The 26359-nt window shown below is 52.1% G+C and overlaps 1 protein-coding gene across 4 annotated transcripts; it reads right to left on the bottom strand.

Moving 5' to 3' along the window:
* Positions 1-1184: 1184 nt before the first annotated feature.
* Positions 1185-23607, bottom strand: LOC129713402 (BTB/POZ domain-containing protein KCTD9-like). 4 transcript variants are annotated; one of them, XM_055662435.1, is made up of 12 exons: positions 23504-23607; positions 16037-16158; positions 14573-14616; positions 13112-13208; positions 11177-11235; positions 9869-9997; positions 9387-9454; positions 8463-8558; positions 6689-6838; positions 5481-5586; positions 5045-5178; positions 1185-4209 (listed from the first exon to the last, which is right to left on the bottom strand). In XM_055662435.1, exons 1-12 carry the CDS (start codon positions 23558-23560, stop codon positions 4093-4095), a joined length of 1179 nt encoding a protein of 392 aa, XP_055518410.1. In that variant the 5' UTR covers positions 23561-23607; the 3' UTR covers positions 1185-4092. The 4 variants fall into 4 exon arrangements, with proteins under 4 accessions (XP_055518410.1, XP_055518409.1, XP_055518408.1 ...); XM_055662434.1 differs by having other exon boundaries at positions 6689-6841; XM_055662433.1 differs by having other exon boundaries at positions 9869-10000.
* Between the last annotated feature and the right edge of the window lie 2752 nt (positions 23608-26359).

A 26359-nucleotide genomic window follows, 5' to 3' on the forward strand; every position in this document is an offset into this window, starting at 1 on the left:
TATTTTTTCTCGCTATATACAATGTTTACATATTCACATATTCTGTTGTGCTGCAGCAAGTAAGAATTTCATTCTGGGACATATGATAATACAACTTATTATTCTACACTTTAAAACTTTTGGAATTAAGTGTTGAGGGTTGTTGACTGCTGTGGAAGGTGACTAATGAGAAGATTAGTGCGGAAATGTGCCTTCACCTGCTGGGGACCAGTGTACTGTACCACCAAATGTTCAATAACTGAATCATGATTGAACCATCACAGCGAGATGCCTCCTTTAGCTGCCATTTGGGCAGGATTAGTTCTATTCTTGTAATCCTTGACGCACGGGAGCTTAGGGAAATGTGATGACTTGTTCACTTGATCCACTGTTTGCTCCAATCGCCCAATTTAATGGATTTTAGTCGGCACTTTACCTGCAATTCGATCTCTCGGCTCTTACACAAAGGGCCAGCGAAGTGAAGGTGGACTAGGGCAAGTTCTCCACGTGTCACTCCAACCCACACGCACCACCATCGTTCCCCCGAGACACCACTGCAACCATTTGTAACAGAAACAGGCCCTTCGGCCCACTCAGTCCTCAGACTATCTTTGATCGGACTTTGCTGGCTTTACCTTGCACGAAGCATTATTCCCTTATCATTTATCTGTACACTGTAAGTGGATGGGTTGTAATCATGTGTTGTCTTTCCGCTGGTTGGATAGACCACAACAAAAGGTTTACACTGCACCCTGGCGGTAAACTAACCTGGACTCCAGGCCGACCATCGATCCTCCGTTAATATCAGTTCTATGTTGTCCCACTTTCCCATCCACTCCCTGCACCGAGAGCAATTTTACAGAACAATCCTAGAAACTGCAACATCTTTAAGATGTGGAAGGAAACTCACATAGTCACAGTGAGAACCTCCTCTGGTAGCTTGTTCCATACACCCATCACCCTCTGTGTGGAAAAAATTCCCCTCACATTCCTATTAAATCTTTTCCCCTTCACCTTGAACCTATGACCTCAGGTCCTCGATTCCCCGATTCTGGGCAAGAGACTCTGTGCTTCTACCCGATCTATTCCCCTCATGCTTTTACACATCGGTTGGTCAATGTCCAATAAACCGTTTAGGGGACAGAATGTCAAATTCAATTCATCAATTTTAGTCAAATTAAAAATGTGAAAACCTGGTTTGTAACTTTACTGATGCAAAAAATGAAAGTTTATTGGCCAAGTATTCACATACAAGGAATTTGCCTTGGTGCCCCGCCCACAAGTAACAACATGACATAGTGATATATAGTCACAAAAATAGCACCACACAGAATTATGGAGTAATATCTTTTAATATATAAATTAAGCTGTCTTTGTGAAATATATTCCTAAACAAAAAGGTAAATTAAACTAATCAGGATAAAGATCAGCGCAGGTTCAAGATGACCTCACATACGTTATGGCAATAAGTCATCGACACCAAGCGGAGTTGACAATGTACCGATGGTTCTTAGTGTTGTGAATGGCCACCATCTTAATATCTCCCGAACTCCCCCCTCAGTAGCAACCTCTGGTGGACAGTCTGTGGGTTATCCTGGTGTGGTAGCAGAGACAAGTGTCTCCACAGATGCTGCTGCACCCGCTGAGTTACTCCAGCACTGTGTGAAACGTCACCTATCCATGTTCTCCACAGATGCTGCCTGACCCGCTGAGTTACTCCAGCACTCTGTGAAACGTCACCTATCCATGTTCTCCACAGATGCTGCCTGACCCGCTGAGTTATGGTGCAGCAGCATCTATGGAGCGAAAGAAATAGGCAACGTTTCGGGCCGAAATCCTTCTGGAAATAGGCAACATTTCGGGCCGAAACCCTTCTGGAAATAGGCAACGTTTCGGGCCGAAACCCGGAAGAGTTTCGGCCCAAAACGTTGCCTATTTCCTTAGCTCCATAGATGCTGCTGCACCCACTGAGTTACTCCAGCACTGTGAAACGTCACCTATCCATGCTCTCCACAGATGCTGCCTGAACCCGCTGAGTTACTCCAGCACTCTGTGAAACGACACCTATCCATGTTCTCCACAGATGCTGCCTGACCCGCTGAGTTACTCCAGCACTCTGTGAAACGTCACCTATCCATGTTCTCCACAGATGCTGCTGCACCCACTGAGTTACTCCAGCACTCTGTGAAACGTCACCTATCCATGTTCTCCACAGATGCTGCCTGACCCGCTGAGTTACTCCAGCACTCTGTGAAACGTCACCTGTCCATGTTCTCCACAGATGCTGCCTGACCCGCTGAGTTACTCCAGCACTCACAATCAGCACCCCATTCCTTTTTCCCCACCTCCTCGTTTCTTCATTCGCCGGGGTAAAAACAGGTTTATACGTTTGAAGAGTAAGGTGCGGGACTGATAGATGTCTGGTGTGGCGTGGGCTGGTGCAGGCGGTCAGTGCTGGAGCGAGTGATTCCAGCCAGACTATGGGCTACTGCTCTCCCCCCAGAGCCCACAGTGAACCCAATGCTCGGGGGCTTTGCAGTTAGAGCCCCCGGCTACACCGACTGGCGCCAAGGGTAGTTGCTGAACCTCTACCCCATCCAGAGCAGTACGAGGCGTTGGAGGCTCGGGACAAGAGGTCCACGCCTGGGTTAGGGTGGAGCGGTGGAACATTCAGGGCGTTATGCCCTCCCTCCCCTTCTCTCCATCACCCCTGCCCTCCCCCCGATGTGGCACCACAACAGGCAGCGCTCATCTCACCGCGGACAAACCTCCAGTGCTCCTCCCTCACTGGCCAGGGTGGGGGGGGTTGGAGAACGAGTACCCCGACGACTAGCGGCCCCCCCTCTCCCCTCCCCATCTCACACTCGACCGGCTTACTACAGTTAATTAATCACCGACTAATCTTACAACCTGTGACCGTCTAGTCAATTATTCCCCCCCCCAAAGACCACCCCGTGGCAATGTTGAAGCAACGCCATTCGTTGCTGCTCTCAGTCACTCAATGAAGGTGACACGGGGGTGAGGAGCAGGGTCACAACATGACAACACACTCACACTGTAACAGTGAGTATGTTCAACAATCAACTCTTACCCACTGATTAGTAAAGTACACTTGCTTGGCCTGCCGCACGCAGAAAACAAAGCTGCTGGAAGAACATCTCTCTCTCTCTCTCTATGGTCCGTACAGTCTAGCTGACTGTCAGATAACTACTGTGCAAAGTAGCTCAGACTTCACGCTGCTTGTGGAGTGAGCGTGCTCGTCTTGGAAGCTGTGGTGTCCACGCACCTTCCTCACATGCACCCTGTTCTCTAAAGTACCATTTGTCCATCCATTAGACAGAAAGAGGTAGAACAGACTCAAGTGTGCACCTCAGCCTTGATGCGGGTGTGAGTGTGTGCAAGAGGGTGTGTACGTGTGTGTGAGTGTGTAAGAGCGCATGTGAAAGCGTGCATGTGTGTTGGCGTGAGTGCATGCGTGCGTTTGAGTGTGTGTGCGTGTTGGCGGGTGAGTGCACGTGTGTCCGTGTGTGTGCGTGCGTGAGTGCACGTGTGTCCATGAGTGTGTGTGTGTGTAAGTGTGCGTGCGTGCGTTTGAGTGTGAGTGAGTGTGTGTGTGTGTGTGTGTGTGAGTGTGTGTGTGTGTGAGTGCATGCGTGCGTTTGAGTGAGTGTGTGTGAGTGAGTGTGTGTGTGTGTGGGTAAGATAGTGTGCGTGTGAGTGTGTGTGTGTGTGTGAGTGTGTGTGTGTGTGTGTGTGAGTGTGTGTGTGTGTGTGTGTGTGTGTGTGTGTGTGTGTGTGTGTGTGTGTGTGTAAGAGAGTGTGTGTGTGAGTGTGCTAATATATTCATACATATCTATAAACATTTGCCCCACAGACCTGAGTATAGGGCAGTGGCAGCCGGCCATGAAACATAGGGTGAGTGACTAGGTTGCTGATGTGCAGCAGGGTATGTAGGCAGGCACATTCTGGTCCACTCTAGTTTGGAGCGAGCGGTCCCCTGTTGAAGCACAAAGGCAGCGGGGAGAAGCTATAGTCCGCTCAACACTGGGTTGAGCTGTTTAACAGCGGCAGGCGGGTTGGGCTGGGGAGAGCGCTCTCCCCCCTCCTTCCCACTTATCTCACGCTCTGGGACATGTGCAGGGGGGTCAGCATCTCTTCGAAGATGGCTCCTTTCACATTGGAGCCACGGAGATTGGCCTCTTGTAGGTCACAGCCGGAGAGGTCACAATTCTGTAAAACATCAAGTATTTACTGTTAACAAGCGGTTCGACAGGCAAGAGGCTTTCACAGGCTAAAGTACTGTCTGGAGATCCCAAACACCGCCTTACAATGAAGGTGCACAAGGTTCCCCCCTACACCCTTACCGTCTGTGGGGAGTTTGCATGTTGTTGGTGGGTAAATGAGGCTTGCCAAGCTGAGTATGTTGGTGAGAGGCAGAGTCTAGGGTGGAAGCTGATAGGAATACAAGGTGGGATTGGTCTAAAGGGCTAGCATGGATTTGGCAGGCTGAATGGCCTGATTTGTGCTGTATGACTATGCATGGAAGTTTTAAATAGAAAGGGTTTGGAGGGCTCTGGGCCAAATGCAGGCACTGTATCTCGGTACACGTGACAATAAACTGAACTCAAAATGAGACTCGCCCAATATGCCAACTTGCACAGCACCTATACGATGGGCTGAAGGGCCTGTTTCTGTGCTATACTGCACCGACTCAAAAGAGCAAGCATATTGTGGACTTATTTTGATTGCCTTTCAGGCCTTTCATTTGGTGTAATTAAGTATTGTACATTTACGCAATGTTTAAATGAGCTTTAAGCATTAGCTTCTGAAAGTCTGCTGGATAACTCCGATAATCTGTTAACAAATGCTGATGTTTTGGCAACTGGACCCGTCAGTGATCGGTGTTGGGGGTCCTCACAGTGGGACAGAAACATAGACAGAAACATCCACTCTACCCAAGCCTTTCACTATTCTTTCTGTGCCAACACTTGCCACTTTAAGGCAGTGCGATGGTGGGTAATATTCGACAAGGAAGGCCAGTGGGTGGGACGTTGTCTCTGCTCACCTCTAGGTCAGTCCCGGCTAGTGTGGCCCCCCGCAGATTGCAGTTCTTCAGCTTGGCATTCTTCAGTGTGGCCACTCGGAGGTTGATGCCCGTCATCTGGCTCCCCTCCATGTCCACTCCCTTCAGATTGGCACCTGGCACACGCACACATAACAGTGGTCACTTTTCCTGCCCGCCTGGCCAATAATACCATACCATAGAACTTTATTCATTCCCGATGGGAAATTGGCCTGCCGACAGTCACGGCACACAACAAGATACCCGCAAACTTGCAATTAAAATTAAATTATAGATGAAAAAAAAGAAAAAGGCAAGCAACTGTGGGCCCCGAGCCTTAACCAGAACGAATGTACAAACAAACAAACACACACACGCAGGCTTCTCTGCTGGGCAGAGGATTCTAAAACTACCACAGGTTGTAAGATGCTTGACTCACCTTCCAGATTGGCCTTGAGTCCAGAAGGATCCTCGAAGTTGCAGCCCTTCAGCGAGGCTCCCTCTGCATTGGAACACAACATCTTCACCCCCTGCAGGTTGGCACCCTGTTGCAGCAGAGATCACAGTCAACACGGCAACTCAACAGCACGGGCAGCTCCCTGCTCCAACTGGTTGGTGGCCCTCAAAATCATAGAAACGTAGGTGCAGGAGGAGGCCATTCGGCCCTTCGAGCCAGCACCGCCATTCAATATGATCATGGCTGATCATCCCCAATCAGTACCCCGTTCCTGCCTTCTCCCCATATCCCCTTGATTCCGTTAGCTACATCTGACTCATTATTCCACAACTATTAGTCCATAATTTGTAGGGTCAAAGCTCTAAATGAAGCACTCAATGAGCATTGGCTACTGAGTACATGAACGATTTGGGCATGAATATTGGCGGTAGGAGTATAGAGGTTGGGACATGATGCTACAGTGGTGCACCAGGCTGGTGTGTGTATCATGTTCAGGTTTGGTCGCCCTGCTGCAGGAATTATGCTGTTCAGCTGGGAAAGATGCAGAGAAGATTTACCAGGATGTTGCCAGGACTTGCAGGGCCGGGTAGGACTTTATTCCTTGGCGCGCAGGACAGTGAGGGGGGATTTTAAGATGGTGGGGAGAGTAGATCGGGTGAATGTGCAGTGTTTTACCCAGAGTCGGGGAAGTCAAGACCCAGAGGACATGGGTTTAAGTTGGACAAACCTGGATTTGGTTTGTTTTGGAGTATCAGAGGTTGAGAGGAGACTCAATAGAACCATGAGGCGTAGACACGATATAGAACCATTCATCTAGGGTGGAAATGTCAAATACAAGAGAGCTTTAAGATGTGAGCTTTAAGATTAAAGGAGAAGTGCGGGGCAGGTTTTTTATTTACAGATGATAGTGGGTGCATGGAATGCACTGCCAGGGGTTGCAGGTATGATAGTGGTGTTAAAGAGGCTTTTAGATAGGCACATGGATATGTAGGGAACAGCTTAGATTCATTCGGTAAATGCATGGCTAGCACGGATGCAATGGGCTGAAGGGCCTGGTGCTGAATGAACATGCCACACAGGTATTGTACACATCACTAATGGCATCGTTACACATTGCACAAAGGGTTTAATGCAGCTGGTGGTGGGAGGAGGTGGATTAACTCAGTGGGAAGGAAGCCAGTGGCACTTACGTCTACGATAGCTCCGGACAGGTCAGCCCGCTCCAGGTTTGAGCTGCACAGGTTAGCGTGGCTAAGGTTGCAGTTGCTCAGATTGGCCATCTTAAAGTTGATGTAGCGCAGGTCCAGTCGGGACAGGTCAGTCCCTCGGAAGTTCAGACCCTGCTTGGGGGTAAAATATTCCAAGTTACATCGTGGGGTGCAGGAGGGGCTCCCCCCCTGGAAGAACCAAATCACACTCCCACTTCAAATATTTACCCAACTACATTCTGACTCTAGATCATTTCCAAAGATAGACACAGAGTGCTGCAGTAACTCAGCAGGTCAGGCAGCATCTGTGGAGAACATGGATAGGTGACGTTTCACAGAGTGCTGGAGTAACTCATAGGGTCAGGCAGATCTGTGGAGAACTGGAGTGATGTTTCACAGAGTGCTGGAGGGTCAGCGGGGCAGCATCTGTGGAGCTAAGAACACGTTTCGGGGAAACCCAGGGGACGTTTCACAGAGCTATTTCCTGGAGGATTTCGGCCCAAAACGTTGCCTATTTCCTTCGCTCCATAGACGCTGCTGCACCATAACTCAGCGGGTCAGGCAGCATCTGTGGAGAACATGGATAGGTGACGTTTCACAGAGTGCTGGAGTAACTCAGCGGGTCAGGCAGCATCTGTGGAGAACATGGATAGGTGACGTTTCACAGAGTGCTGGAGTAAATCAGTGGGACAGGCAGCATCTGTGGAGAAGGAATGGGGGGGGCGTTTTGGGTCGAGACCCTTCTTCAGAATCAGTTCTCCTTCCATGCCCTCATTATCTTTGGTTTAAACCGGCATCTGCACTTCCTTGGCAGAAACAAAATGCTGGAGTAACTCAGCGGGTGAGGCAGCATCTTCAGACCTTGTCTGAAAAAGGGTCTCAAAACAGAAACATCGCCTTCTCTCCATAGACGCTGCCTCACCCGCTGAGTTACTCCAGCATTTTGTGCCTGCCTTCGATTTTACCAGCATCTGCAGTTCTTTCTTACACCTGCAGTTGCTTCCTGTACTGTATGTAGATCATTTCCAGCTCCAGTCGCCACTAGCACCAATGATCTGGTTCAACACTGGCTGCACGATTGATCCGGTGACCAACCTGGTTAGACATACAACCAGGACCCGCACTGTTGCGCAGCGGGTAGAGCTGCTGCCTCACCGTGCCAGAGACCCGGGTTCCATCCTGACTACCTAGGGGTGTTGTCTGTGAGGGGTTTAAGAAGGAACTGCAGATGCTGGAAAATCGAAGGTGGACAAAAGTGCTGGAGAAACTCAGCGGGTGCGGCAGCATCTATGGAGCAAAGGAAATAGGCAACGTTTCGGGCCGAAACCCGGAAGGGTTTCGGCCCGAAACGTTGCCTATTTCCTTCAGGGTTTCGGCCCGAAACGTTACTGAGTTTCTTCGCCTCACAGAGTGCTGGAGTAACTCAGCGGGTCAACCCGCTGAGTTTCTCCAGCAATAGGTAACGTTTCGGCCCGAAACGTTTCCTATTTGATCTTCCATATTGAGGAGGGATGTGCTTTGCCTAGAGGGTTCAGGGAGGTTTACAAGGTTGATCTATTTCCTTCGCTCCATAGTTTGCTATGCACCCGCTCGTTTCTTCAGCACTTTTGTAAATGCGAGTTTGTACGTCTCTGTACTGTACACTGAGGAGACAATGTAAAAGCTGGAGATCTGAATCTGAAGGTTGAATCAGGAATCTGAGTTGGTTCACATATGACGAGCGTGCAGCACCGTGGAGAAACCTCCTCACAATCACCTGACATCGAAGTTCCGACTTTGTTGGTGTTGCTAATAGAAATCGGACAAACTCCTTCCGGGAGATGGGAGAGTGGTCTTCAGCTGGTAACGAATTCTAAATGGAAGAGGTAATAACATTACAATTCATGGCACAATGCTGCTGTTTAGTGTTGCTCTTCCTTTAGATAAGGTTCCTGTCTGTTAAGTACAGTGCTCAGTGCCAGACACACTGCCATTCTCATGCTGCATCTTCAAGCTGTGCTTAGCTTTGGGAGAAAGCTTCTTGTTGGACCATGCGTTCACCCTGTCCAGACCAACAGGGCGAGTGTTTACTTCAGCACCATTCCTGGGGTCATACGTACTCACACACACACACGCGCACGCACACACACACACGCACGCACTCACACACATGTGCGTACACACAGAATGACACACAGTGAGATACCTACACGACACACAGTGACACACACACACATGCACCCTCGCACACATGCGCGCACAAACACATGGACATAAAGTGACATACATAGACGCGCACACACACTTGCACACACACGCAACACACAGTGACATACATGCGCACAGTGACACACACACCAGCTCTAATGAGCACGCACACACAGCATACATACGTGCACCAATCCCAGTGGACTTTCTTCCACACATGTGCTCACAGGCTTACCAGAACACAGGGTAAGCCAGGCTCATACATACAACACCAGGTTAGCATGAGTACACACACATGCGTGTTCAAAGAATGCAGACACACACATGCTCACAAGGACACCAGATCCCTGCAGCACAGGAATACACATCAAGGTACATGAGTAGTGGTCAGAACAAGGTCCTGAACCCTGGGCGATGCCTTTAGCCCAATCACCAGCAGAAACTGGAGATGTTATTTACTGTGAAGATCAAAAACATTTAGTTGAATCGTTACCTTAATTAATTGTTCCAACTGTTCGATGAGAGAGTCTATGCCGAAGAACTTTGCCTCCTCGAGAACTCCTGCAAGAGTGGAGGTGTGTTTGCATTAGTTTCAGCAGCAGATCCTTTAGCCAAGCCCTCTGTCGGCCACCGGTCAAAGCTTTCCACACGGAGCGTACCGGCCGGATTCACTGTCGACGTTCCTGCCAACTGTCCAGAGGGACTGGCACTGAGGGCAAGAGAATCTATAGAATTCTCAACCCGACAAAGGTGAGAAGCAGCGATGTTAAATCTTTAGATAGACACAAAATGCCGGAGTAACTCAGCGGGACAGACAGGCAGCATCTCTGGAGAGAAGGAATGGGCGACGTTACGAGTCGAGACCCTTCTTCAGCGAGACCCTAACTCAGCGGGACAGGCAGGCAGCATCTCTGGAGAGAAGGAATGGGCGATGTTTCGAGTCGAGACCCTTCTTCAGACTAAGTCTGAACCTACCTAGTAAGTTGAGGCCTTTGTTGACGATGAGTTGGCCGTGTCGCAGGTAGTTGAGGATGGGCATGAAGTACTCTGGGCTTCGGTCGATGAGGAAGCCTCCCCGATGATCCTTCTTATTACCCCAGGCACCTACTCCAGGAGAGGGGACGAGATACAGGAGGAAGGGGAGAAGTTTAGCTCACCAGCAACGTATGTGATGCCTACACTTCTTGGTCATTCTGATTCTGGGCTAATAACCTTCTCCTCACCGGTGTGTCAGTATCGTTTGGTTTAGTGATACAGCATGGAAACAGGCCCTTCGGCCCACCGAGTCCCTGCCAACCAACAATCACCCCATACTCTAGCACTAAACTACTCACTGGGGACAATCGACAACTTACAGAAGCCAATTAACCTACAACCCTGCACTTCTTTACACTGTGGGAGGAAACCAGAGCACCCGGAGAAAACCCACGCAGGTCATGGGGAGAATGTACAAACTCCGTACAGACAGCACCCATAGTCGGGATCGAACCCGGGCCTCTGGCGTCACCCATCCATACTCTCCAGAATTGCCGCCTGATCCACTCGCTGGGTTACTCCAACTCTGCGCCATTTGCCAATAGAATTTTATTTCCAAGTTAAACAGAATATACACCAACTAGTGTTTGATTAATGTTACGGTTTGCAGAGGATGTCTATGGGCCTCTCACACTAAGCTCTCCGCCACGTTTACACCAATAATCTGAAGTGAAGGAGGCATCATCGACATCACTGTCCCCTAGTGCCCCGTACCTCCCTCCACAGCCACACTGTGTGTCCTCCTGGTCTACTAAATCAGCAGCCCCCACAGCAGCAACCTCGGGTCAACATGCCGCCAACACCCACCAGCTGGCCACAGGGAGCTAGCTGGCAATGACAGACCTAGCCTCCTGCTACAGGCCCACCACACACTGTCTACCCCACACACAGCGGCAGCCAACACCAGCTGGCCACAGGGAGCTGGCAGTGACAGACCCAGCCCACTGTCCACCACACACAGCAGCAGCCAACACCAGCTGGCCACAGGGAGCTGGCAGTGACAGACCCAGCCCACTGTCCACCACACACAGCAGCAGCCAACGCCAGCTGGCCACAGGGAGCTAGCTGGCAGTGACAAACCCAGCCCACTGTCCACCCCACACAACTGCAGCCTAGGGTCAACAGGCCACCAACACCAGCTGGTCAAAGGCTCTTGGCAATGACAGACCCAGCCCACTGTCCACCACACACAGCGGCAGCCATCTCCACCACATCCCCTCCACAACGGCAGCAGGCGGGGATACTCACTTTTATCCCGGAACATGTGGGCGAGCATGCTCTCCGGCTCCTTGTTCACTAAAGTGCTCCTGGGGATTACAAGGGGGTGAACGTCACAGTTAGACAAGGTTTAATGCAGAGATAGATAGACTCTTGATTAGTACGGGTGTCAGTGGTTGTGGGGAGTAGGCAGGAGAATGGGGTTAGGAGAGAGATAGATCAGCCGTGATAGAATGGCGGGGTAGACTTGATGGCCTGAATGGCCTCATTCTGCTCTGATGACTATGACCTTGTGACTTGAATGAACAAAACTACTTTTTAGTCTTTGGGAGCGAAACCATTTAAATGAACCCAAAGACAATAGGTGCAGGAGTAGAGGCCATTCGGCCCTACGAGCCAGCACCACCATTCAATATGATCATGGTTGATCATCCCCAATCAGTACCCCACATCTGCCTTCTCCCCATATCCCTTGATTTGTTTAGCCCTAAGAGCTAAATCTAACTCTCTCTTGAAAACATCCAGTGAATTGGCCTCCACTGCCGTCTGTGGCAGAGAATTCCACAGAATCACAACTCTCTGCATGAAATGTTATTTCCTCATCTCAGTCCTAAATGGCCGACCCCTTATTCTTAAACTGTGACCCCTGGTTCTGGACTCCCCCAACATCAGGACCATTTATCCTCCATCTAGCCTGTCCAATTCTTTAAGAATTTTATATGTTTCTATAAGATCCCTTCTCATCTTTCTAAATTCCAGTGAATACAAGCCCAGTCGACCCATTCTTTCATCATATGTCAGTCCCGCCATCCCGGGAATTAACCTGTTGAACCTACGCTGTACTCCCTCAATAGCAAGAATGTCCTACCTCAAATTAGGAAATTAAAATTGCACACAATACTCCATGTGCGGTCTCACCAGGGCCCTGTACAACTGCAATAGGACCTCCTTGGTCCTAAACTCAAATCTACTCACAATGAAGGCCAACATGACATTCGCTTTCTTCACTGCCTGCTGTACCTGCATGCCTACTTTAAGTGACTGATGTACAAGCACACCCAGGTCTCGTTGAACCTCCCCTCTTGCAAATATGACACCATTCAGATAATAATCTGCCTTCCAATAAAGTCTGATCAAAGATAGTCCGAGGTCTCCAATGAGGTAGATGGTAGCTCAGGACTGCTCTCTAGTTGTTGACAGGGCGGTTCAAATGCCTGATAACAGCCGGATAGGTGACGTTTCACAGAGTGCTGGAGCGGGTCAGGCAGCACTCATGGATAGGTGACGTTTCACAGTGCAGAGTAACTCAGCGGGTGGCAGAACATGGATAGGTGACGTTTCACAGAGTGCTGGAGTAACTCAGCGGGTCAGGCAGCATCTGTGGAGAACATGGATAGGTGACGTTTCACAGAGTGCTGGAGTAACTCAGCGGGTCAGGCAGCATCTGTGGAGAACATGGATAGGTGACGTTTCACAGAGTGCTGGAGTAACTCAGCGGGTCAGGCAGCATCTGTGGAGAACATGGATAGGTGGCGTTTCACAGAGTCCTGGAGTAACTCAGCGGGTCAGGCAGCATCTGTGGAGAACATGGATAGGTGACGTTTTGGGTCGGGACCCTTCAAACTACTGAAGAAAGGCCCTGACCCAAAACATTACCTATCCATGTTCTCTAGGGATGATGTGTGATCCACTGAGTTACTCCAACACTTTATATAAAGAAGTTTTCAGAGGGAAAAAAAATCACTAACTGTTTCAGGTATTTTAAGCCTCATTGATCATCAGGCTTTAATAGCAATAAGCATTAGTTGAAGCGATCGAGAAATTGCAGAAAGCTCAGCAGCCGATACAGAGGCAGCAGCACCAGTGGCCGGACAACACCCCCCACAGACTGTACAAGCCTCTACCAGCCCGGCCACCAACACCAGCCAACACCCACACAAGCCCCGGCAACGCAGCCTGCCTTACCGTGTGGTGGTGAAGTACTGCCCACCAACGTTTAGTGTTATCCAGTCCGTACACATCGCTGACTTGTCCACAATCCCCTCCCCGTCCGCCTCAGGATCTGCCAGGGGATAAAAACAATGTAAACACGGTGGCGCAGCCTCACAGCGCCAGAGACCCGGGTTCGATCCCGACTGCGGGTGCTGTCTGTACGGAGTTTGCATGTTCTCCCCGGGACCTGCGTGCGTTTTCTCCAAGATCTTCGTTTCCTCCCACACTCCAAAAACGTACAGGTTTGTAGGTTCATTGGCTTGGTGTAAGTGTAAATTGTCCCTAGTGTGTGTAGGGTAGTGTTAGTGTGCGTGGATCGCTGGTCGGCACGGACTCGGTGGGCCGAAGGGCCTGTTTCCGTGCCGTGTCTCTAAACTAAACTAAAACATGTCTCCATGTTTCTCCCTAACCAAGTCCGTGGCCCCCGTTGAAAATGACATCCATGGTAGAAGCAAGAAGATGCTCCAGCCCTGTATATGTCACGTGTACCGAGGTACAGTGAAAAGCTTTTTGTTGCTGCCTGCTAACCAGTCAGCAGAAAGACTGTACATGATTATAATCAAGCCACCCATAGTGTACAGATACAGGATAAAGGGAATAACATTTAGTGCAAGATTAAGTCCAGTAAAGTCTGATTAAAGATAGTCCAAGTGTCCAAATTATACATCGTTCCCATTTAGTGGTGGCAGAACTAGAGGGGCTGAATCCCCAACTGGCCAAATGAGTTCACTCGCTACCTGACGAGCCTCTGTGTCTATCGCTGGTCGCTGGTGATGGGTGGGACAGCACGGGATAAACTACCGGGAGAGCAGCCACATGGTGAGGAGAGTCCTCAACCCGGCTGTGTCTGCACTGACCTCCGGACACCGAGGTATCGAGAGATCGGCAACAAACACCCCATCACAATAAACAAATTAAATCTCCATTTTCTCATGACCTCAGTCACGATACGCCTGACAGGTGCTAGACACAGAGTGCTGGAGTAAATCAGCGGGTCAGGCAGCATCTGTGGAGAACATGGATAGGTGACGTTTCACAAAGTGCTGGAGTAACTCAGCGGGTCAGGCAGCATCTGTGGAGAACATGGATAGGTGACGTTTCACAGAGTGCTGGAGTAACTCAGCAGGTGCAGCAGCATCTGTGGAGCTAAGGAAATAGGCAGGTGACGTTTCAGGCCGGGGCCCTTCGGCAACAGTGGTCAGGACCAGCGTATCATTTTGAGGCCAGTTCATTGGCTATATTTAAGAGGGAGTTAGATTTGCCCTTGTGGCTAAAGGGATCAGGAGGTATGGAGAGAAGGCAAGTACAGGATACTGAGTTAGATAATCAGCCATGATCATATTGAATGGCGGTGCAGGCTCGAAGGGCCGAATGGCCTACACCTGCACCTAATTTCTATGTTTTTATTACTCTTCACTGCACAGATTCACTCACCTATAAAGGGCTCCCCTTCAGACACATACAGTACATCGTCATCTCTGATCAAAAAGGAGAAATAAATAGATTACCAGCACAGCAACTAACGTGTTCAATAACTCAGCTTGCCTTAAACCTTGGGCCAAGAATTTGACCATCTGGCCCTTGGTCTTCCACATCAACCACAGTGGGCGGCACGGTGGCACAGTGGTAGAGTTGCTACCTCATAACATCAGGGACCCAGGTTCGATCCTGACTACGGGTGTTTTCTGTACAGAGGTTATATGTTCTCACCCTAACCTGCGTGGGTTTTCTCCGGGTGCTCCGGTTCCATCCCACATTCCAAAGACGTACAGGTTTGTAGGTTAATTGGCTTCTGATAATTGCCCCAAGAGTGTAGGTTAGAACTCGCCTATGGGATTGCTAGTCAACGCAGACTCGGTGGGCCGAAGGGCCTCTTTCCACGTTGTATTTCTAAACTAAACTTGGATAGTAATCACAGTCAGATCGTTAAAAAGGAGGTCCTCTACCAAACAAGAAACTTCATCAATTTAGCACCTTTCACATTGCCTGGAAAATGTTTTTTAAAGGCAAATGTACGTGCATCCAAAGACTGTACCGTTATACTTCATAGGGGACCAGATAAGGTAGCAGAGGCTGGAACCAGAGGACATAGTTTAAGGGTGAGAGGGGAAAGATTTAATAGCAATATGAGGGGCAACTTTTCCACATATTGCCATAGTGAGGCCACACGCAAACTGGAGGAACAGCACCTCATATTCCGTTTGGGTAGCTTATAACACAATGATATTAACATATGAAGAAAGACTGGACATATGAAGAAAGACTGGATGGACTCGGTTTGTACTCGCTAGAATTTAGAAGATTGAGGGGGGATCTTATAGAAACTTACAAAATTCTTATGGGGTTGGACAGACTAGATGCAGGAAGATTGTTCCCGATGTTGGGGAAGTCCAGAAAAAAGGGGTCACAGTTTAAGGATAAGGGGGAAATCTTTTAGGACCGAGATGAGGAAAACATTTTTCACACAGAGAGTGGTGAGTCTATGGAATTCTCTGCCACAGGAGGTAGTTGAGGCCAGTTCATTGGCTATATTTAAGAGGGAGTTAGATGTGGCCCTTGTGGCTAAAGGGATCAGGGGGTATGGAGAGAAGGCAGGGACGGGATACTGAGTTGGATGATCAGCCAAGATCATATTGAATGGCTGTGCAGGCTCGAAGTGCCGAATGGCCTCTACTCCTGCACCTAATTTCTATACCATTCTCCAATTGCAGGTAACTGCAAAATCATCGCCCTTCCCCATCCTGGTAACTGAGGCTGTAGGTAATAAGTGCAGGACGTGTTGTAAAGGGGGGGGAGGTAGAAGAGGGTGGGGGAGGGGGAGAGGGAGGGTGTGAGGGTGAATAGGTGGATGGAGGAGGTGGCAAGGAACTGGGTGGAAGAGAATTCTCTTTAGTTCACCTGATGAGTGCAATGTCGTCTATGAGACCGCCCTTGCCATTGTAGAGGTGTGCAGCCTTAATACACAGCTTGCTGCTGGCTACAGACAGCAGATCAGACAGAGCCCCGTACACTGCAACAACCTGCAAGACAAAACAAGAGGGAAGAGTTGGCAAGTGGACTGACTGAAGAATTGTCCCGTGGGTCGCGAAGGCACTTCAGCTTGAACAATGGAGTGAGTAGCTGCCGTTGACAGGTGGTGATCCAACACCTCTCTCAGTCCAGACATTTCAAGCTGCTGAGGAGTGTTCACCCGACGCCGGAGTTCCATCTTCCCAGCGAGACGGCCTGAAGCATCGGGCTGCCATAGAGGCGACTGCGGAGGCCACAATGGGCCCGACTATGGGTGAACAGGGAACGGGACGGGACTGGACTTTGCTGCCTCCCCCACAGTGGGAACCATTGTGGGGGGATGTTTTTATGTTTACTGTTAAATTCTTTAATGTTGTGTCTTATCTTTATTCGTGTGCTGCAAATGGCAAGTCAAATTTCACTGCACCATTTGGCGTATGTGATAATAAATGTCCTTCGTAAAGAACCTGCTGCATCCCCCCTAAAAACACCCTGGAGCTCAGTGCAGAGAGCGTAGGACAGAGGTGTGGCAGACAGACACACAGACAGACACAGCCAAACACAGAGACAGACACAGAGAGACACACACAGACACACAGACAGACACAGCCAAACACACAGACACACACAGACACACACACACACACAGACAGACACACACACACACACAGACAGACAGACACACACACACAAAGACACACACACAGACACACAGAGACAGACAGACAGAGAGAGACACACACACACACACACAGACAGACACAGAGACAGACAGACAGACAGACACACACAGACAGACACACAGACAGACACACACAGAGACAGACAGACAGACAGACAGACACACACAGACAGACACACAGACAGACAGACACAGAGAGACAGACAGACAGACAGACACACACAGACAGACACACAGACAGACACAGAACACAGAGACAGACACAGAGAGACAGACAGACACAGAGACAGACAGACACAGAGACAGACAGACACACACACAGAGACACAGCCAGCCACACAGACAAACAGACACAGACAGACACACAGAGAGAAAGTGCTGGAGTAACTCAGTGGGTCGGGCAGCATCTGTGGGGAACATGGATAGGTGACGGATCTAATCCTGAATGAGTTATGCCCCACAGTCCCCGCGTTACGGACACACAGTCCCCGCGTTACGGACACACAGTCCCCGCGTTACGGACACACAGTCCCCGCGTTACGGACACACAGTCCCCGCGTTACGGACACACAGTCCCCGCGTTACGGACACACAATCCCCGCGTTACGGACACACAGTCCCCGCGTTACGGACACACAATCCCCACGTTACGGACACAGTCCCCACGTTACGGACACAGTCCCCCACGTCCCCGCGGACGGACACAGTCCCCGCGTTACGGACACACAGTCCCCCGCGTTACGGACACACAGTCCCCGCGTTACGGACACACAATCCCCGCGTTACGGACACACAGTCCCCGCGTTACGGACACAGTCCCCGCGTTACGGACACACAGTCCCCACGTTACGGACACACAGTCCCCGCGTTACGGACACAGTCCCCGCGTTACGGACGGACACAGTCCCCGCGTTACGGACACACAGTCCCCGCGTTACGGACACACAATCCCCGCGTTACGGACACACAGTCCCCGCGTTACGGACACACAGTCCCCGCGTTACGGACACACAATCCCCGCGTTACGGACACACAGTCCCCGCGTTACGGACACAGTCCCCGCGTTACGGACACACAGTCCCCGCGTTACGGACACACAATCCCCGCGTTACGGACACACAGTCCCCGCGTTACGGACACAGTCCCCACGTTACGGACACAGTCCCCACGTTACGGACACACAATCCCCGCGTTACGGACACACAGTCCCCGCGTTACGGACACACAGTCCCCCGCGTTACGGACACACAGTCCCCGCGTTACGGACACAGTCCCCGCGTTACGGACACAGTCCCCGCGTTACGGACACAGTCCCCCGCGTTACGGACACACAGTCCCCGCGTTACGGACACACAGTCCCCGCGTTACGGACACAGTCTCCGCGTTACGGACACACAGTCCCCGCGTTACGGACACACAGTCCCCGCGTTACGGACACACAGTCCCCGCGTTACGGACACACAGTCCCCGCGTTACGGACACAATCCCCGCGTTACGGACACACAGTCCCCGCGTTACGGACACAGTCCCCGCGTTACGGACACACAATCCCCGCGTTACGGACACAGTCCCCGCGTTACGGACACACAGTCCCCGCGTTACGGACACACAGTCCCCGCGTTACGGACACACAGTCCCCACGTTACGGACACACAGTCCCCGCGTTACGGACACACAATCCCTGCGTTACGGACACAGTCCCCGCGTTACGGACACAGTCCCCGCGTTACGGACACACACAGTCCCCGCGTTACGGACACACAATCCCCGCGTTACGGACACACAGTCCCGCGTTACGGACACACAGTCCCCGCGTTACGGACACACAATCCCCGCGTTACGGACACACAGTCCCCGTTACGGACACACAATCCCCGCGTTACGGACACACAGTCCCCGCGTTACGGACACACCAGTCCCCGCGTTACGGACACAATCCCCGCGTTACGGACACACAATCCCCGCGTTACGGGACACACAGTCCCCGCGTTACGGACACACAGTCCCCGCGTTACGGACACAATCCCCGCGTTACGGACACACAATCCCCGCGTTATCCCCGCGTTACGGACACACAGTCCCCGCGTTACGGACACACATCCCCGCGTTACGGACACACAGTCCCCGCGTTACGGACACACAGTCCCCGCGTTACGGACACAGTCCCCGCGTTACGGACACACAATCCCCAATCCCCGTTACGGACACACAATCCCCGCGTTACGGACACACAGTCCCCGCGTTACGGACACACAATCCCCGCGTTACGGACACAATCCCCCGCGTTACGGACACACAGTCCCCCCACGTTACGGACACACAATCCCCGCACGGACACACAGTCCCCGCGTTACGGACACACAGTCCCCCGCGTTACGGACACACAGTCCCCGCGTTACGGACACACAGTCCCCGCGTTACGGACACACATCCCCGCGTTACGGACACACAGTCCCCACGTTACGGACACACAATCCCCGCGTTACGGACACACAGTCCCCGCGTTACGGACACACAGTCCCCGCGTTACGTACACACACCCCGCGTGTTACGGACACACAGACCCCGCGCTAGACACACACAGTCCCCGCGTTACGGACACAGTCCCCACGTTACGGACACACAATCCCCGCGTTACGGACACACAGTCCCCACGTTACGGACACACAATCCCCGCGTTACGGACACACAGTCCCCGCGTTACGGGACACAGTCCCCACGTTACGGACACACAATCCCCGCGTTACGGACACAGTCCCCACGTTACGGACACACAATCCCCGCGTTACGGACACAGTCCCCGCGTTACGGACACAGTCCCCACGTTACGGACACACAGTCCCCGCGTTACGGACACACAGTCCCCGCGTTACGGACACACAATCCCCGCGTTACGGACACACAGTCCCCGCGTTACGGACACAGTCCCCACGTTACGGACACACAGTCCCCGCGTTACGGACACACAGTCCCCGCGTTACGGACACACAGTCCCCGCGTTACGGACACACAGTCCCCGCGTTACGGACACACAGTCCCCGCGTTACGGACACACAGTCCCCGCGTTACGGACACACAATCCCCGCGTTACGGACACACAGTCCCCGCGTTACGGACACACAGTCCCCGCGTTACGGACACACAATCCCCACGTTACGGACACACAGTCCCCGCGTTACGGACACACAGTCCCCGCGTTACGGACACACAGTCCCCGCGTTACGGACACACAATCCCCGCGTTACGGACACACAGTCCCCGCGTTACGGACACACAATCCCCGCGTTACGGACACACAGTCCCCGCGTTACGGACACACCAGTCCCCGCGTTACGGACACACACTCCCCGCGTTACAGACACACAGTCCCCGCGTTACGGACACACAATCCCCGCGTTACGGACACACAATCCCCGCGTTACGGACACACAGTCCCCGCGTTACGGACACACAGTCCCCGCGTTACGGACACACAGTCCCCACGTTACGGACACACAGTCCCCGCGTTACGGACACAGTCCCCGCGTTACGGACACACAATCCCCGCGTTACGGACACACAATCCCCGCGTTACGGACACACAATCCCCGCGTTACGGACACACAATCCCCGCGTTACGGACACACACATCCCCGCGTTACGGACACACAATCCCCGCGTTACGGACACAGTCCCCGCGTTACGGACACACAATCCCCGCGTTACGGACACACAGTCCCCGCGTTACGGACACACAATCCCCGCGTTACGGACACACAGTCCCCACGTTACGGACACACAATCCCCGCGTTACGGACACACAGTCCCCACGTTACGGACACACACAGTCCCCGCGTTACGGACACACAATCCCCGCGTTACGGACACAGTCCCCCACGTTACGGACACACAATCCCCGCGTTACGGACACAGTCCCCACGTTACGGACACACAATCCCCGCGTTACGGACACACAGTCCCCACGTTACGGACACACAGTCCCCGCGTTACGGACACACAATCCCCGCGTTACGGACACACAGTCCCCGCGTTACGGACACAAGTCCCCGCGTTACGGACACACAATCCCCGCGTTACGGACACACAAGTCCCCGCGTTACGGACACACAGTCCCCGCGTTACGGACACACAGTCCCCGCGTTACGGGACACACAGTCGGACACCCGCGTTACGGACACACAATCCCCGCGTTACGGACACACAATCCCCGCGTTACGGACACACAATCCCCGCGTTACGGACACACACACGTTACGGACACACAATCCCCGCGTTACACACAAGTCCCCACGTTACGGACACACAATCCCCGCGTTACGGACACACAATCCCCGCGTTACGGACACACAATCCCCGCGTTACGGACACAATCCCCGCGTTACGGACACACAATCCCCCCGCGTACGGACACACAATCCCCACGTTACGGACACACAGTCCCCGCGTTACGGACACACAATCCCCCACGTTACGGACACACACAGTACCCCGCGTTACGGACACACAGTCCCCGCGTTACGGACACAATCCCCACGTTACGGACACACACAGTCCCCCGCGTTACGGACACACAATCCCCACGTTACGGACACACAGTCCCCGCGTTACGGACGGACACACATCCCCCGCGTTACGGACACACAATCCCCGCGTTACGGACACACAATCCCCGCGTTACGGACACACAGTCCCCCCGGACACGTTACGGACGGACACACATCCCCACGTTACGGACACACAATCCCCACGTTACGGACACACATCCCCACGTTACGGACACACAGTCCCCACGTTACGGACACACAGTCCCCACGTTACGGACACAATCCCCGCGTTACGGACACATCCCCGCGTTACGGACACACAGTCCCCGCGTTACGGACACACAGTCCCCGCGTTACGGACACACAATCCCCACGTTACGGACACACAATCCCCGCGTTACGGACACACAATCCCCGCGTTACGGACACACAGTCCCCGCGTTACGGACACACAGTCCCCGCGTTACGGACACACAATCCCCGCGTTACGGACACACAATCCCCGCGTTACGGACACACAATCCCCGCGTTACGGACACACAATCCCCGCGTTACGGACACACAATCCCCGCGTTACGGACACACAATCCCCGCGTTACGGACACAAAATCCCCGCGTTACGGACACACAATCCCCGCGTTACGGACACACAATCCCCGCGTTACGGACACACAATCCCCGCGTTACGGACACACAATCCCCGCGTTACGGACACACAATCCCCGCGTTACGGACACACATCCCCGCGTTACGGACACACAATCCCCGCGTTACGGACACACAATCCCCGCGTTACGGACACACAGTCCCCGCGTTACGGACACACAGTCCCCGCGTTACGGACACACAATCCCCGCGTTACGGACACACAGTCCCCGCGTTACGGACACACAGTCCCCCGCGTTACGGACACACAGTCCCCGCGTTACGGACACACAGTCCCCGCGTTACGGACACACACACACAATCCCCCCGCGTTACGGACACACAATCCCCGCGTTACGGACACACAATCCCCACGTTACGGACACACAATCCCCGCGTTACGGACACACACAATCCCCGCGTTACGGACACACAATCCCCGCGTTACGGACACACAGTCCCCGCGTTACGGACACACAATCACACGTTACGGACACAATCCCCGCGTTACGGACACACAGTCCCCGCGTTACGGACACACAATCCCCGCGTTACGGGACACACAGGACACACCCCGCGTTACGGACACACAGTCCCCGCGTTACGGACACACAGTCCCCGCGTTACGGACACACAGTCCCCGCGTTACGGACACACAGTCCCCACGTTACGGACACAGTCCCCGCGTTACGGACACACAGTCCCCCACGTTACGGACACACACAATCCCCGCGTTACGGACACACAGTCCCCGCGTTACGGACACACAGTCCCCGCGTTACGGACACACAGTCCCCGCGTTACGGACACACAATCCCCGCGTTACGGACACACAATCCCCGCGTTACGGACACACAATCCCCGCGTTACGGACACACAATCCCCGCGTTACGGACACACAATCCCCGCGTTACGGACACACAATCCCCGCGTTACGGACACACAGTCCCCGCGTTACGGACACACAGTCCCCGCGTTACGGACACACACAGTCCCCGCGTTACGGACACAATCCCCACGGACACACAGTCCCGCGTTACGGACACACAATCCCCGCGTTACGGACACAGTCCCGCGTTACGGACACACAGTCCCCGCGTTACGGACACACAGTCCCCGCGTTACGGACACACAGTCCCCGCGTTACGGACACACAGTCCCCGCGTTACGGACACACAATCCCCGCGTTACGGACACACAGTCCCCGCGTTACGGACACACAGTCCCCGCGTTACGGACACACAATCCCCCCGTTACGGACACACAATCCCCGCGTTACGGACACACAATCCCCACGTTACGGACACACAGTCCCCGCGTTACGGACACACAATCCCCACGTTACGGACACACAGTCCCCGCGTTACGGACACACAGTCCCCGCGTTACGGACACACAGTCCCCGCGTTACGGACACACAGTCCCCGCGTTACGGACACACAATCCCCGCGTTACGGACACACAGTCCCCGCGTTACGGACGCACCTTCCCGGCCCGCGGGCCGCTCCCGCCGCCGTTGACGAACAACGTGACTCTCCGCATCGCCGCCGCCGCCCGGCCCACCGGAACCGGAACCCTCGCCCTCGCCCCGCCCACCGGAACCGGATACCGAGGTCTGTACACACACACACACACCCGCTGATCGACAGCTCACTCCGCCAATGGCGGCGGCGCGTTGGGGACGGGAGGGGGGGAGGGACCGCCGGAAACGGGTCCGTCCCTGAACAGCCTCCCCCCTGCTCCCCCCTCCCCTCCCCGCGGGTCCTGGTCACAGAAACACTCCTTGCTGCTGCTACAAATACACAACAATACAATACAATAATAATACAACGGTTTATTTGTCACATTGCACAAAAAGTGCAAGTAAAATGATACGTCAGCAGCGATACAATAATAAAGGGCACACACAAAAACACAATAAATTTTTAACACAATCCAATCCATGGTCACTGAAAGTCATGCAGGTACAGCAGGCTGAAAGTAAGCATGCAGGTACAGCAGGCAGTGGAGAAAGCCAATGGCATGTTGGCCTTTATAACAAGGGGAGTTGAGTACAGGAGCAAAGAGGTCCTTCTGCAGTTGTACAGAACCCTGGTGAGACCACACCTGGTGTATTGCAGGTAGTTCAAGTTCAGGTTCATTGTCATGTGTCCCTGACAGGACAATGAAATTCTTGCTTTGCTTCAGCACAACAGAACACAGTAGGCATTGACTACAAAACACATGAATAAATAAATAAAATAAAGTGCAAAATGACAGATAATGGGCTATTAATGTTCATAGTGTTTAAGAGGGAACTGCAGATGCTGGAGAATCGAAGGTTACACAAGAAAGCTGGAGAGACCCGCTGAGTTTCTCCAGCTTTCTTGTGTCTGCTGCACCCTATTAATGTTCATAGTTTGCCCGAGCCAGGTTTAATAGCTTGATGGCTGTGGGGAAGTAGCTATTCCTGAACCTGGTCGTTGCAGTCTTCAGGCTCCTGTACCTTCTACCTGAAGCCGGTAGCAGGGAGATGAGTGTGTGGCCAGGATGGTGTGGGTCTTTGATGATACTGACAGCCAGGTAGATAAAAATGCTGGAGAAACTCAGCGGGTGAGGCAGCATCTATGGAGTGAAGGACTGAAGAAGAGTCTAGACCCGAAACGTCACCTATTTCCTTCGCTCCATAGATGCTGCCTCACCCGCTGAGTTTCTTCAGCATTTTTTTCTACCTTCGATTTTTCCAGCATCTGTAGTTTCTTCTTAAACAACCTGGAGTATTGTGCGCAGTTTTGGTCTCCAAATTTGAGGAAGGACATTCTTGCGAATGAGGGAGTGCATCGTAGGTTCACCAGGTTAATTCCCGGGATGCCGGGACTGTCGTATATTGATTGCATTTCGTTGTCTCTGTACTGTACACTGCACAATGACAATAAAGATTGAATCTGAATCTGATAGAATGGAGCGGCTGGGCTTGTATACTGATGTGTATACATGTAAAATTCTTAAGGGGTTAAACAGGCTAGATTAGGGGTTCACAACCTTTCTCGTCCCGTTTACCCCTGGCGACTTTAATAGCACATAACAATGTTATTTCACTTATTTCTGAACAACTAATGATGAACAGATACCGGTATATACCAGAACCAAACACAGTCAGCCAATGAGAAAAAATATATACAGATCCACAATCAACAAATTTACCCCCTGGTTAGGCGACATTTACCCCATTACCCCAGGTTGGGAACCCTTGGGCTAGATGCAGGAAAAATGTTCCCAATGTCCAGAACCAGGGGTCACAGTTTAAGAATAAGGGGGAGGCCATTTAGGACTGAGATGAGGAAAAACATTTTCACCCGGTTGAGAATCTGTGGAATTCTCTTCCATAGAAGGCAGTGGAGGCCAATTCACTGCATGTTTTCAAGAGAGAGTTAGATATAGGTCTTAGGGCCAAAGGAATCAAGGGATATGGGGAAAAAGCAGGTGGGGTACTGATTTTGGAAGATCAGGCATGATCATATTGAATGGCTGTGTTGGCTCGAAGGGCCGAATGGCCTACCTGCACCCATTGTCTATTGTCTATCTGGCAATGAAGAATCAGCAGGTCACCTATAAATGTGAAAGTTCTAAGGCCATTCCTCGGTCACAAGGCTCACAGTAGGTGTAGTGTCTAAAGAAGAAGGAGATGTCTTGACCCGAAACTTCTCTCCACAGATGCTGCCTGTCCCACTGAGTTACTCCAGCATTTTGTGTCTATGTTTGGTGTAAACCAGCATCTGCAGTTCCTTCCTCCACAGTAATAAACCAACAACAGTTCCCTCTGCTGGGCACTCTTAGACAACAGAACTAATTCACCAAAACCTTTGTGCTCTTGTCTGTTGACATGGAAAGCCACCAGTAGATGGAACTAACTGCAATCAGTTAAGTCCGTGCCTATTTTTAAATGCAGCTTCACCCAGTTACTGAGACAGGAACTTAAATTGTCTGAAGGTCACACTGTCCCAGAAACTCGATCTCTCGCCCATATAGAGCACCAAACTGACGGACTGTGCAGGGATCCTGACCAGTCCGAGCCCTGAATTTGATTCACACTGTGAGATAATCGTAACAGCTGTTACTTCATCTTCTGACTTTTAACTCAGGATGAAGGTCAGAGGATGTGACGTCACAACCACAGGCTGTCGTTTGGGCAATACGATACAATACATAGAAATATAGGTGCAGGAGGAGGCCATTCGGCCCTTCCAGTCAGGACTGCCATTCAATATGATCATGGCTGATCATCCACAATCAGTACCCCATTCCTGCTTTTTCCCCATATCCCTTGATTCCATTAACCCTAAGAGCTAAATCTAACTCTCT

This window comes from Leucoraja erinacea, chromosome 35 (genome assembly GCF_028641065.1).
Source record: "Leucoraja erinacea ecotype New England chromosome 35, Leri_hhj_1, whole genome shotgun sequence".
Taxonomy (NCBI): Eukaryota; Metazoa; Chordata; class Chondrichthyes; order Rajiformes; family Rajidae; genus Leucoraja; species Leucoraja erinaceus.

What these genes read in the sequence shown, in the direction of transcription:
- LOC129713402 (XM_055662432.1), bottom strand. Translation starts at nt 23,560, where the DNA reads ATGCGGAGAGTCACGTTGTTCGTCAACGGCGGCGGGAGCGGCCCGCGG. An exon ending in GACGACATTGCACTCATCAG is followed by an intron (nt 14,617 to 16,036) that starts GTGAACTAAAGA and finishes CTTTTTGATCAG; the next exon opens with AGATGACGATGTACTGTATG. An exon ending in TGTCCGGAGCTATCGTAGAC is followed by an intron (nt 5,587 to 6,688) that starts GTAAGTGCCACT and finishes CTGCTGCAACAG; the next exon opens with GGTGCCAACCTGCAGGGGGT.